Below are 12,710 nucleotides of genomic sequence, written 5' to 3' on the forward strand. Positions count from 1 at the left end.
GATGATAGGAAAGGAGAAGCTTACTTGTTCAAAAGAGAGATCAATATTAGGTGGTGGCTATGACCTTGTTACAAGTTGATAGTGCGGAATTGATGAGATTCCTCTATTATTGGTTAAAATTTTAAATTTTAAAAAAATATTTTTTGATAAAAAGTTTATTCAAAATTAATCATGTTAGTGTATTACATATTTTAGATAATACTAGTTATAACAAAAAAAAAAAGACAGAGAAGCAACGTATATTGACTTCATCATTACTAGAAGGGTCCAAATGCCCATTTGTATGTGTATGTATTTATATCTAGAATATTCCTTTTTGTAATACAAAATCATCATGTAGAATCAAGTTATTAAGAAAAATACAATAAATGAAGAATGATATTGAAGAATCTAATTGCCAAACGTAAAAGCCAAAACTCTTTGAAAACATAATTTTTTGCCCCTCTAGTTACTTGAAATTTAATTAATTTAAAAAAACTTATGCTTCATAGTAAATTGCTCCTTACGGATTATATTTTTAAAATTCGCATTTCTTATCAAAGACCACTGCATTTTTAGAGTTCAAGCTCCTTCCCAAAAGCAATTATATTTTTAAAAATCAAACTCATTCTTTTTAAGAAAGGATGAAAAAATTGTTATTACCAGATAAATTTTACTTAATTTGAAAAAGCATAATATATAAACATACATTTAAATTTGACTTTAAATGACATAAAATTATTCCAATTTTGAAAATACAAGTCTAGAGACTTTGATCGACAATCGAAAACCAAACACTCGAAGTCTCTACTATATTTCGTGAACACTTAATATTGTCATGACATAAATTTTAAAGATATTTTGATAATTATTTTGTAAGTTAGAGTGTTTAATTAATACAACAAAACTGAATTAAAATATCTAGAGTTGGATATTCAAAATTAAAGTGTTCAAAGATCAAATACTTATGCCATTGAAAACACGATCATCCATCCCTCCATCAAACACTTCCACCTCTTGTTCATCACACACAAAAAAAAATAAAAAAATTGTGCACATTAAAATGAAGAAACAGAGGAACTCATCTGTTCACATAAATTCAATATACACATAGAAAAATTGGAAGTGATGATGATTAATTAGACATTAAAATCCTAAGAACAACTCCAAAACAGAATTTAATCAACATGTTGTCCACTACTAATTACATCAAAATTCACTCATATAGATATAACTAAAACTCAATAAAAAACCAAAATCAAAGAAAAAACAGTACTAGTAATAAACTAATAATCATCATATTCTTCCAACTGGTTCTTGATGATGATGATGAAGATTGATCAGAATGAGGCGGCTTTCTATAATAATATGGAAACCAGGGCACAATTGGTTCTGGTGGTGGTGGTGCTTCACCATTCACATAATCAGGTGGAGAATTCAAATATGGGATATTATTATAACCAGATGGTGGTGGATAGGTAGTTGATGGAGGATTTGGGACATATCCACCTTGTGGGGTTGATGGGGTTGTGGTTGCCGGAGGAGGGTTGTTTCCGGTGGGGCCGGTGGGCGGTGGATAACATGGGTAAGCACATTCTTGGGCTGTGATTGTTGCCGTAAAGTTGAGTAATAGTATGACAAGTGGAATAAAATAGAGTGTTGTGAATTTCGAAACCATGTTTTGTGTTGTAAAAAGAAAAGTATCAAGGAAATGAAAAAAAGGTATCAAGGAAATGAAGTAGAGCTTATGTTAATGGGGAGAAACATTAGACAAAATAGGGGGTGGGTTCAACATCTTAGAAAGAAAGGGAAGGAAAAGTAAAGGTAAAGGTAAAGGTAAAAAGGGTATTATTAAGGAATGAAGTAGAAATTGAGTTTCTGGTTACGAAATTGAATGGAAAAAGAGAGTAGAAATTGAGTTGATAGACTTTTGAAGGGTTTGCTTAAGATGAAGGAAAGAGGCAAAAGTATGGAACAAAAGCAAAGAGGTTTTAGGCCACTTTGTATACTACTCCTTTTGATAATTTTAGGTGGAGAGAATCAAGAGTATTGTCTACCATTAATACATTTTTTTGTTATTCATTTAATATTAGGTGGCTCAAGTAATTTTAAAATAAGAATTTGTTAAGAAAGTATCTTTTTGGTGAATAAATAGATAATAATAATAATATTAAAAAAATTGGTGATGGGGATGTTTTGCCTAGTGGTCTAAATAGGACTACTCTCTAGAGCCCTTAAACATGATAAAATACGTCATTTTCGATTTCTGTAATTAAAAATAAATTGTTGCAATCAAAATTAAAATTTCAAAGCGAAATTCAAGAATAAATTTTATGATAATAGCTTAAAAAATTAACTATATGACGAGAACATGGCAATCACGTGTTGTTACTATTATGGCTGTACAGGGCAAACCGATAAACCGCATCAAACTGAATCAAATCGGAAAAAAAACCCGACTAGTGGTTTGGTTTGACTTGGTTTGGTGTTTGGAAAAAAAACCCCGACCATTATAGGGTTGGTTTGATTTTAACTAAAAAAAGTCAAACCGAACCCAAACCAACCCGATTATAGATATACTACTTTTAAATTATGTTATACATAAAAATATTTATTAAAATGTAATTTATAAATATTTTTAAAATTTTTTTCATAATTTTTGTTTTCTTTCTTACATTTAAATTTGGATTTGAGAAGCTCATCTAAATAATATACAAAAAAAACTCATCTTATAAAGTTATATTATAAAGTTAAAACTTCAAACATTGTTCTGCCTCCATCTTATATGTTGATATTTTGTACTAGAACTCTTTTTAAGAAGTGTTGCTCTATGCTTTTTATTAGATACTATGAAAAACCCGAGAAATCCAAAAAAAACCGAAAAAACCGAAAAACCCGAAAAATCCGAGAAAAATTGATATCGAAAAACCCGACTTTTATTGGTTTGGTTTGGTTTATAGATTTAATAACCCGACACAAATGATTTGATTTAGTTTGTAAAAAATCTGAACCAACCCGATCCATATAAAACCTTAGTTACTATCATCAAATACACTAGCTTAGTTCATCGTATTTTAATCTTCACACGCTATAAGTTTAACACTTCAATTTAGCTTGAAAAGACCTCCAAAATGGGGATGTGCAAAAGTAGGATTACTTTAGATTACTATTTAAATTTTGTACCCATTTTAAAGAAAAATTGTAACAATAATTTTGGCATCATACAATCAGAAAAATTGAAAAATAAAAATTATGATTGTCTAGTTCTTCATCTAAAATTTGAATCGGCCACACATTTCATTAGATAAATAAAATTTTATTTGTATTATTATTCACACTTTCTGTTGAAAAGACAAAACTTAATACTATTTTTGTTCTACTTATCTTGTTAAATTATTTATAAGTTTTACCAAATAAATAATTTTTACCCGTCTTACTCAATTATTCACAACATTTACCAAACCGTCTAAACTTGACATTGTTTTGATTCTACCTATATTGTAAAACTATATTATTGTATCAAATTAATGGCATTTTTTGTCTCACCTTTATCCTAAATAAACCATTGCATAATTGCCAACCTATTTTGCAAATGATAGAAAGCAACAAGGTAGGGAAGTAGGGAGGGGTCACAACTCAAGTTGGAAATTTCTAAAAAAATGGGAATTCTCTCTAAATCATAATGTACTCCATTTTACATTACTAATAACAATAATTCAAATTGAGAATTCAAGGTTAGTACTCGAGATTTGAAATAATTTTCTTCGATCTTGTTTAATTTTTGACTTTTGAATATCGTAAAGTACTCCTACTTTGGTTGCTTCCATCATATATCTTGAAAATCACCATACAATTGTCAAGTTAGGCCCTAAAAGTCTTATCCCTTTCCCAATTCATCATATCTTCTATAGAGGACGAGGACTCAATGAAATTTTGGCGTGTTCGATATCCTTTGGGAACTCGATTAATTTAATTCAAATTCATATCAGAAAATCTTATTTTAATGTAGAAACTTTCAATTAAAAATGACTCCAATTTATCTTACATGTTGATATTCAAAGCAGATTAAAAAGGAAAAAAAATCATGTCCTTATATTGGAAGTTATACTTAATATTTAAAACATTAATCGTGATAATATTATTTTTTATATTAATTATCAGGTCATCTAAAATACATACTTTTTAAAAGCAATATACGAAGGTGGACGGGGAAAATAATAGATGAAAATTTTCTAGCAATTGTTATAAATGCAAGAAAAGAAAATATATATAACTATTTCATGAAGCATATATTTGTTGACTAGTTAAATAGAGTAGTTGAATTATTCCACACGCAAAGTGAAATTGGAATGGTGGGGCAAGTGTTTTTTCTTCTATAATCATCTAGTATTAATTTGTTATTTATAGTTTTCCGTGCTCTTATTATTTTGTGCTTTTTAATATTTCAAGTTTAGAATTTTACTCGTATTTTTTCATCACTTCCTAAACTATCTAAGAATTGGACAAAAATCATCATTCATCTTTCATCAATAAAAAATATTCTCTACAAATTCACAAACATGTCACGTTAACTATCTATCATTTTTTTTTTTTAAGATTCAAATTTAAAAATTTTAATTGAAAATATAGAAGAAATCTTATTTATTTTATCGGAATCGTTTGATTGTAAGACTAGTGCTAGTAGTGGTTGATATATTTTATTTTGAAAATTGAGAGAGATGAGAGATGCCCTAATGATGGAGATGTGTGGTCCAAAAGAAAGAGGAAGACACCATGAAGTTCTTCAAAGGAATATAAACTCAAAATATATATATATATGTCCAAAAACTTTCAAGTTTATCAGTTTATTAACTACCAATTAGCATAAAGCACATTACAAGCCTAAGGTTCAATATTATTTTGATGACTTGACTTTTCATCTTCTTTTTTTATTCTCTTATCACTAGGATGATTCATCTGTCTTATCCAATTAACCAATTACAAGTTGATATAATAGATACAAGAGTTGTTAGTACGTTCGATAAGGATAATAAATTTGGGATTAGTGTGATTTTATGTTTGATTTTTAAGGTGTTAGTTAATTTTGAAATTATTTTATTTTAATATTTATACTAAAATGATAAAAAAAAAAATATTATTTCATATAAAAAAGTGAGATTTACACAATCTTATGAAATACTTAAAAATAAAATAAAAAACGATTCATCCTTAGTAGATACTAGCATAAATCTAGAATTAATCAAACAACTTAATAAATTTCGAATATCAAATGATTGGAAAAAAAGAAGCTATTAATTATAAATAGAAATATGGAAACACTATTAATTACCATTCCAAAGAAAGTTATAACACCTTTTTCATGGTAATGGTTAATTGTTTTGTGTGTGGTAGACAAACCAACAACTTCAACAACTCATTCAAAAATAATAAAGTGTTAGCCTTTATGCAACATATGCTGAAAAATTTCTCCTAAAAAGTATAATATTATTAATTAATATAAGTTATAAAAAAATTTCCTTCTTGAAAAACAGCAAAAGGGAATAAAAAGTGGATCTTTCCAACCAAAAATTAGATGGAAAAAAAGAGAAAAAGATTGGCATATATAATATAGAAGCTTTTAGTTCCCTGGGAACTTCAAGAACTTATTCCCTTTCCCTATCTTTTATCCTTTTATCTTTAGGTATCTTTTCCCTTTATTTTTAGTGTGTGTATATATATATATATATATATATATATATATTGGGGCCAGATTGCTATATTCATTACTAATTATTTTTTTCACAATTGCCCCTTTAAATTTAATAGGTAGAATGTATATTCACCTTTGAAAAAATTTAAGATACCATAACTATTTAAAAATATATTTAAGAAATTATTTTAAATCTACAAATATAAATTTGAAGGACCTTTTTTTCTTTCTAAGAAATCAGAGAATTGAAACAACTTCTAAAGTGGGACAAATTGACACATCATAGGAGAGTTAACATGTTACATACATCCATTTGTTTCACATCAAATCAAAACTTAAAGTTATCCATGTTGTTCTGTCGTCCATTCAGCTGTTAATAATCAATATATTAATCAAACACATAATATGATTTCTTTATTTTTAATTAGATATCCAGGCAATAATAGTTTGAGCCATAACGGAATTAATCATATTTTATGTATGTTCGCAAATTTATTTACTTACTTTTGAAGAGCATTTAAACAATCCGTTATAGAAAAGTATTTGTCTTGGAATATGGACAATTTTTGCTGCGTTTTTCTTGATTTAAACGTGGGGTAAGAATTTAATTTCAACGAAAGTAATAATAAATGTACAATTAAAAATCACTTTCTTTTCTAATAACCCTTTTTAATGTGTATTCACATTAATTAGAACTCCAAAACAAATATCAATCGTAATAAAATAACTTTTCAATGATTTCATGGCTAGAAAAGCAATTTCATTCATACAAAGCTATCGAAATGACCCAACCAACAACCAGAGTTGTATGCATTATATATATGAACAGAAAGAAACCAATCGGGATCATTCAATACAACAGCATAAACACGATACCAAGGTAAACCCATGGAAATACCTCTTACATCAAAGATAAATAATTTAAAAGATTTTGTGTTAGTATATTTCTTTTATTATTATTTAATAATAGTATTGGAATTCGAATCCAGGTGAAGAAGTTTTTCTTGGTTGAATACAGGAAAAGAAGCTCATTTTTTTTTGTTGTAAGTAAGGTATATGAAGAAAAAGCCTATTTGACAATAAAAATTACTAAAGATATCCATTTTTTCAAAAAAATTTAAAGAACTGATTAATCCAACCAGAATAAAAGTAAAAGACAGCACATGGGGTAGTAAGCTACTAAACTGGAAAATTATAGTCATACAAGTGGACAAATTCAACTCTATCAAGTCTCAAGATTCAATGAATGATAGCCACCTAATTGACACATTATGCTAAAATTGAAACTTCAAAAAAGTTTATTGTAGCTTTTGGGACCATGGAATTTAATGGGGATATAAAGTGGATTCTAGAGTTTGTGAAACCAAAGTTGATTTCATTTCCCCGCACTTAATACTTTTCATTTCTGACAACAAACTCTGACATATAAAATCTTCATGGTAAAACAACTTTTAGGACCTTAGTATTCTTTTTTTTATCTCCAAAAAAAATAAAAAATCCCCACAAAAGAGTTTCTTATACAGTAAAAGTATTGGACAATTATTTTATTGGACGTTTATTACTTTTGATTGATAAGTTATGATGATATTATTACGTTCAATCAAATATTTGATCAGCGAACGAGAAAATATCCATTATCATTGGTTTAAGTCCAGCAACGAACACAATGATTTAATTAGTCGGCTATCGTGGAGTTTGTACCACATCAAAATTTAGGCATATCAAAAGAAATTGATTTCTTCTTGATGCAATTTATCTTACTATGGGTTGAGGGAGATCTGAAAATTTTCTTGTTTGTTTTAAAAAAATTAATATTAAGATATACACTTGTAGTTGCACTTAATTAATAATTTATACAAAAATCCCCAATAGAGTTTCTATCAAAATCGACAAATTAATTAAACGTGTCAAACCCAATATATAGTGAATTAGTGATCTGTCCATATCGCAATAAATAATTATTATATTTTGTTTGGTTTAGACCCCCACCTCCAAAGTGCTAATTAAACATTTGTTTTCACAATCTTTTCAGTATAACATTGTTTTGACTAATTACTAAGAATCAGTACTAAACAGTCAAGGGTGTAATAGAGCGATCAAACAAAGTAAGTGAAAGTCATAAGCTACTATAATTTAATTAAAAAATACTAAAAAGTCACGTGTCATCGATCCTAAATTATAGTAAACATACATAATACAACCCGTCACCATGCTAATAACGTTACTGATATTTAGAGAAATAGTTAAATGCGTACAAATTGATCAAAAATATATGATATATATGAAGTTAATGTTGCCAGTTGCCACGCTCATACGCCATGACAATTGCTTATCACAGCCTAACCAATTAGTGGACCCCAATCAAAGACTTTTCTAATCATAGACACTGAATTTGAGGACTTAATACTACTAATTGAAAGTTGAAATCCATTTTTTTTCTTTATTTTAATTAATTCTCACATAAGGAGACGATATTCACAAAGAAAAAGTGCATGGGAAAATAAATATGAACAGATAATAACATATCTCTTGATTAAGAATTGGTAAAAAAAAAAAAAAAGTGGAAGAAGAATTATAAGGTTATGAAATACATGAATAATAACATAAAGATTACAGCTAATTAATAAGGACCAACCTAATATATAGAAAATTCATAGTCACAAAATAATTGGTCTCTGAAATTTGCTGCTTCTTCCTCTTATTCTTTACTCATGAAATTTGATTTGATCATGAATTTCACCAAAAAGAAAGCAATCCCAAGAAAAATCCACCAATCAAAAGTGGAAATCCACTAGAAAAGCTCCTTTTTGCACCACCAACATCATGGTCAACGGGGTACAAATCCCCTGGTGGACCAGTCATATATATGTATTGTGAATTTGGAGGATAAGGAACATTTTCACCACCTCCACCACCACCATCTCCGCCACCACCGGAATAAGGAGGAGGAGGGCATTTATAGCCACTTGGTGGTTTCTTTGGGGTTGGTGGTGGTGGCGGCGGCGGCGGCGGCGGTGGTGGCGACAGAGAAGCTGGTGGATTACAAGGTTTATCACAAGGACAACCTCCACACTTGTTCTCACCCTCATCGAGTTTTCGTGGATTCAATCCATTGATTATCGGTGTAGCCACCACAAAAAATAAGAGAAAAACTATAAGTCGCGACATGTTTAGAGATAAATTTCCTGTGAAAACCCTTGAATTCTTAATAGAAGTGTGAATTTCTTCTTCTTCCTTACAAGAAAAATTGTTTTTTCATGAGTGTATATGACAACAATATTATGTCAATCAGTGAGAAAGGAAAAGGAAAGGAAAGGAAAGGAAAGTGTTTTGGAAAAACGAGAGTGTTTGTTTTTGGTACACTTCTTAAGAATATTGCATGGAAGTTGCAAGCTAAGAGAAAGGAATTTAAGTTGTTGGTTTTGAGCTTTTTTTGGGGGGGTGGGGGTGGGGGGTCTTAGATTATTATTTTCTTCTCTCCTTTTTAGTTGTCATTGTACTAAATTAGATTATGTTAATTTGATATTTAAAAATAATAATTAGATATTAAAAAATTATACAAAAAATATTATAAATTATAATTATTTTAATAGTAATACGATAAAAAAATACATCTATAGTTTAACTCTTAAAAAGAAAATTATGACTAATAAAGGAAACAAAAGTATTATTAAGAGTAATAGAAGAGTTTGATGAAGGTTTCTTCTATGTATGCTATTTATTTACTGGTATCTATTTGCTTTTCCATATCGCTTTGAACTTCTTAACCTTATTTGACCTCTTTTTATGCATCTATTGAGCTAAGAATCTCTCGGAAACAGCCGTCCTACCTTGGTGGAGTAAGGTCTGCGTATACTTTACCCTCCCCAGACTCCACGTTGTGAGATTTCACTGGATTGTTGTTATTGTATTGGCTTAATCAATACGCCAATTACATATGCATGTGGGTGGTGCAATTTGTGTCCCCACCATTGGACTCCTTTTCTATTTTTTTAAATCTTATTGGAGTTAATTTAATTTTAATACCGATTATTTTGTTTTGCTTAATTATATAATTCAACATACTTTGTACTCTACGAAGCATGTATGCTTTCAAGCGTCCGCAACGATATGGGAAACAGATTCAGTAGCTTCAGTGGGGCTTTTACAGTGTTTAGGAGCGACGCAAAATGATTTAGGCGATTTTGCTAGTTTTTCGTATGTGTTAGCCAATGAATTTTTAGGTGTCGATGGTCCGAGCGATTTTTTTGAATTCTTCTTAAGTAGTATCCATAACGACCTAGAAAATGACTCTAATAGCCCCGGCGGAGCTTCTACAGCGTGTAGAAGCATTTTAGGGGCGACGCACAGAAATTAGACGATTTTGCCATTTTTTGTGTGTGTTAGCCCACGAAATTTTTAGGTGCCGGGGGTCCTGATCGAATTTTCTTGGATTCTTCTTTAGTAGCATCAGTAAGGACCTAGGGAACGACTCTAGTAGCCCGTTTAGGAGCATTTTAGGGGCAACACAATAGGAATTAAGCGATTTTGTCAGTTTTTTGTGTGTGTTAGCCCGTGGATTTTTTAGATACAGGGGGTACGGGTCGAATAACGACCTGGGGAACGACTCCAGAAGCCCCGACGGGGCTTCTATAGCGTTTAGGGGCATTTTAGAGGAGACGCAAATTATGTTATTTTGTCAGTTTTTCGTGTATGTAGGCCCACAGATTTTTTAGGTGTTGGAGGTCTGAGTTAATTTTTTTTGGATTCTTCTTTAGTAGCATCCATCGACTTGGAGAATGACTCCGGTAGCCCCGGCGGAACTTCCACGGCATTTAGGAGTATTTTAGGGGTAACACAACAAGAATTAGATAATTTTATCAGTTTTTCGTGTGTGTCAGCTCACGAATATTTTTGGTGTCGGGGGTCTGGATTGAATCTTTTTATATTTTTCTTTAGTAGCGTCTATAACAACCTGGAAAACGACTCTAGTAGCCCCGGTGGGGCTTCTACAGCATTTAAGAGCATTTTAGAGACGACGCAATAGGAATTGGGCAATTTTGCTAGTTTTTCGTGTGTGTTACACCAAAATATTTTTGGGTGTCAAGGGTTCAGATCGAATTATCTTGGATTCTTCTTTAGTAGCATCAATAACGATCTAAGGAACGACTCTAGTAGCCCATTTAGGAGCATTTTAGGGGCAACACAATAGAAATTAAGTGATTTTGCCAGTTTTTCGTGTGTGTCAGCCGATGAATTTTTTAGATACAGGGGTACGGGTCAAGTTTTCTTGGTTTCTTCTTTAATAGCGTCTGTAACAACCTAGGAAGCGACTCTAGTAGCCCTGACTTTGCTTCTACGGCGTTTAGGAGCATTTTAGAGGTGACACAACAGAAATTAAAATATTTTGCCCGTTTTTCGTGTGTGTTAGCTTTATTTTTTAGGTGTTGGGGGGTCCAAGTCGAGGTTTTTTGGATTTTTCTATAGTAGCATTCGTAACGACCTAGAGAACGACTCTAGTAGTCCCGGTGGAGCTTTTACGGTGTCTAAGATCATTTTTGGGGCGATGCAATATGAATTAGGCAATTTTGATAATTTTTCGTGTGTGTTAGCCCACAAATTTTTTAGGTGTCGAAGGTCCGGATCAAATTTTCTTAAATTCTTCTTTAGTAGCATCCGTAATGATCTAGGGAACGACTCAAGTACCCCCGCAGGGCTTCTACAGCGTTTAGAAATATTTTTGGGGCAACACAACAGGAATTAGGCTATTTTGCCAGTTTTTCGTGTGTGTTAGCCCACGAATTTTTTATGTGCTGGGGATCCGAATTGAATTTTCTTGTATTCTTCTTTATTAGCATCTGAAACAACCTGAGAAATGTCTCGACGGGGCTTCTACGACGTTTAGGAGCATTTTAGGGGCGACGCAATAGAAATTAGACAATTTTTGTCAGTTTTTCGTGTGTGTTAGCCCATGAATTTGTTAGATTTTGGTGGTCCGGGTCGAGTTTTCAATGATTCTTTTTTAGTAGAGTCCGTTATTACCTGACAAAAGACTCTAGTAGTCCTGGCGGGGCTTCTATGATGTTTTAGAGCATTTTAGGGACGACACAATAGGAATTTGGCGATTCTACCATTTTTTTCGTGTGTGTTAGCCGACGAATTTTTTAGGTGCCGGGGGTTCATATCGATTTTTCTTAGATTTTTTTGTAGTAGCATCCATAACGATCATGGAAACGACTCCAGTAGCACCGATGGGGCTTATACGGTGTTTAAGAGCATTTTAGTGGCGATGCAGCAGGAATGAGACGATTTTGTCAGGGTACGGGTCGAATTTTCTTGGATTCATCTTTAGTAGCATCCGTAACGACATGGGAGCGTAACGACATGGGGAGAGACTCCAGTAGTCTCGGCGGGGATTCTACGGCATTTATTAGGGGCGACTCAACATAAATTAGATGATTTTTCTAGTTTTTCGTACATATTAGCCCACAATATTTTTAGGTGCCGAGGGTTCGAGTCGAACTTTTTAATTCTTCTGTAGTAGCATCCGTACGACCTTGGAAATGACTCCAGTAGCCCCGACGGGGCTTCTACGGCGTCTAGGAGCATTTTAGGGGCGACTCAACATGAACTAGACGATTTTTCTAGTTTTTCATATATGTTAGCCTACAAATTTTTTAGGTGCCGGGAGTTCGGGTCAATTTTTTTTGAATTCTACTTTAGTAGAGTCCGTAAAGACTCCAGTAGCCCCAGCGGGGCTTCTATGACATTTAGGAGCATTTTAGGGGCGACGCAACAGGAATTAAGCGATTTTGCCAAATTTTTATGTGTGTTAGCCCATAATTTTTTTAGGTGCCGAGGGTCTAGATCGAATTTTCTTGGTAGCCCCGACAGAGCTTCTACGGCATTTAGGTGTATTTTATGGGCGACGCAACAGGAATTAGACGATTTTGCTAGTTTTTCGTGTGTATTAGCCTACGAATTTTTTAGGTGTATGGGGTTCAAGTCGAATTTTCTTGGATTCGTATTTAGCAGCGTCCATAACGACCTGGGGAACGACTCC

At 32.0% G+C, this 12,710-nt stretch overlaps 1 protein-coding gene across 1 annotated transcript; it reads right to left on the reverse strand.

Moving 5' to 3' along the window:
• Positions 1-8,229: 8,229 nt before the first annotated feature.
• LOC129873929 (uncharacterized) lies at positions 8,230-9,041 on the reverse strand. The gene has a single exon (XM_055949125.1). It carries the CDS (start codon positions 8,834-8,836, stop codon positions 8,405-8,407), a length of 432 nt encoding a protein of 143 aa, XP_055805100.1. The 5' UTR covers positions 8,837-9,041; the 3' UTR covers positions 8,230-8,404.
• Positions 9,042-12,710: the final 3,669 nt, after the last annotated feature.

This window comes from Solanum dulcamara, chromosome 2 (assembly GCF_947179165.1).
Source record: "Solanum dulcamara chromosome 2, daSolDulc1.2, whole genome shotgun sequence".
In the NCBI taxonomy this organism is placed as follows: domain Eukaryota; kingdom Viridiplantae; phylum Streptophyta; class Magnoliopsida; order Solanales; family Solanaceae; genus Solanum; species Solanum dulcamara.

Coding starts and splice junctions, on each gene's coding strand:
- LOC129873929 (XM_055949125.1), bottom strand. CDS start 8,836: ATGTCGCGACTTATAGTTTTTCTCTTATTTTTTGTGGTGGCTACACCG.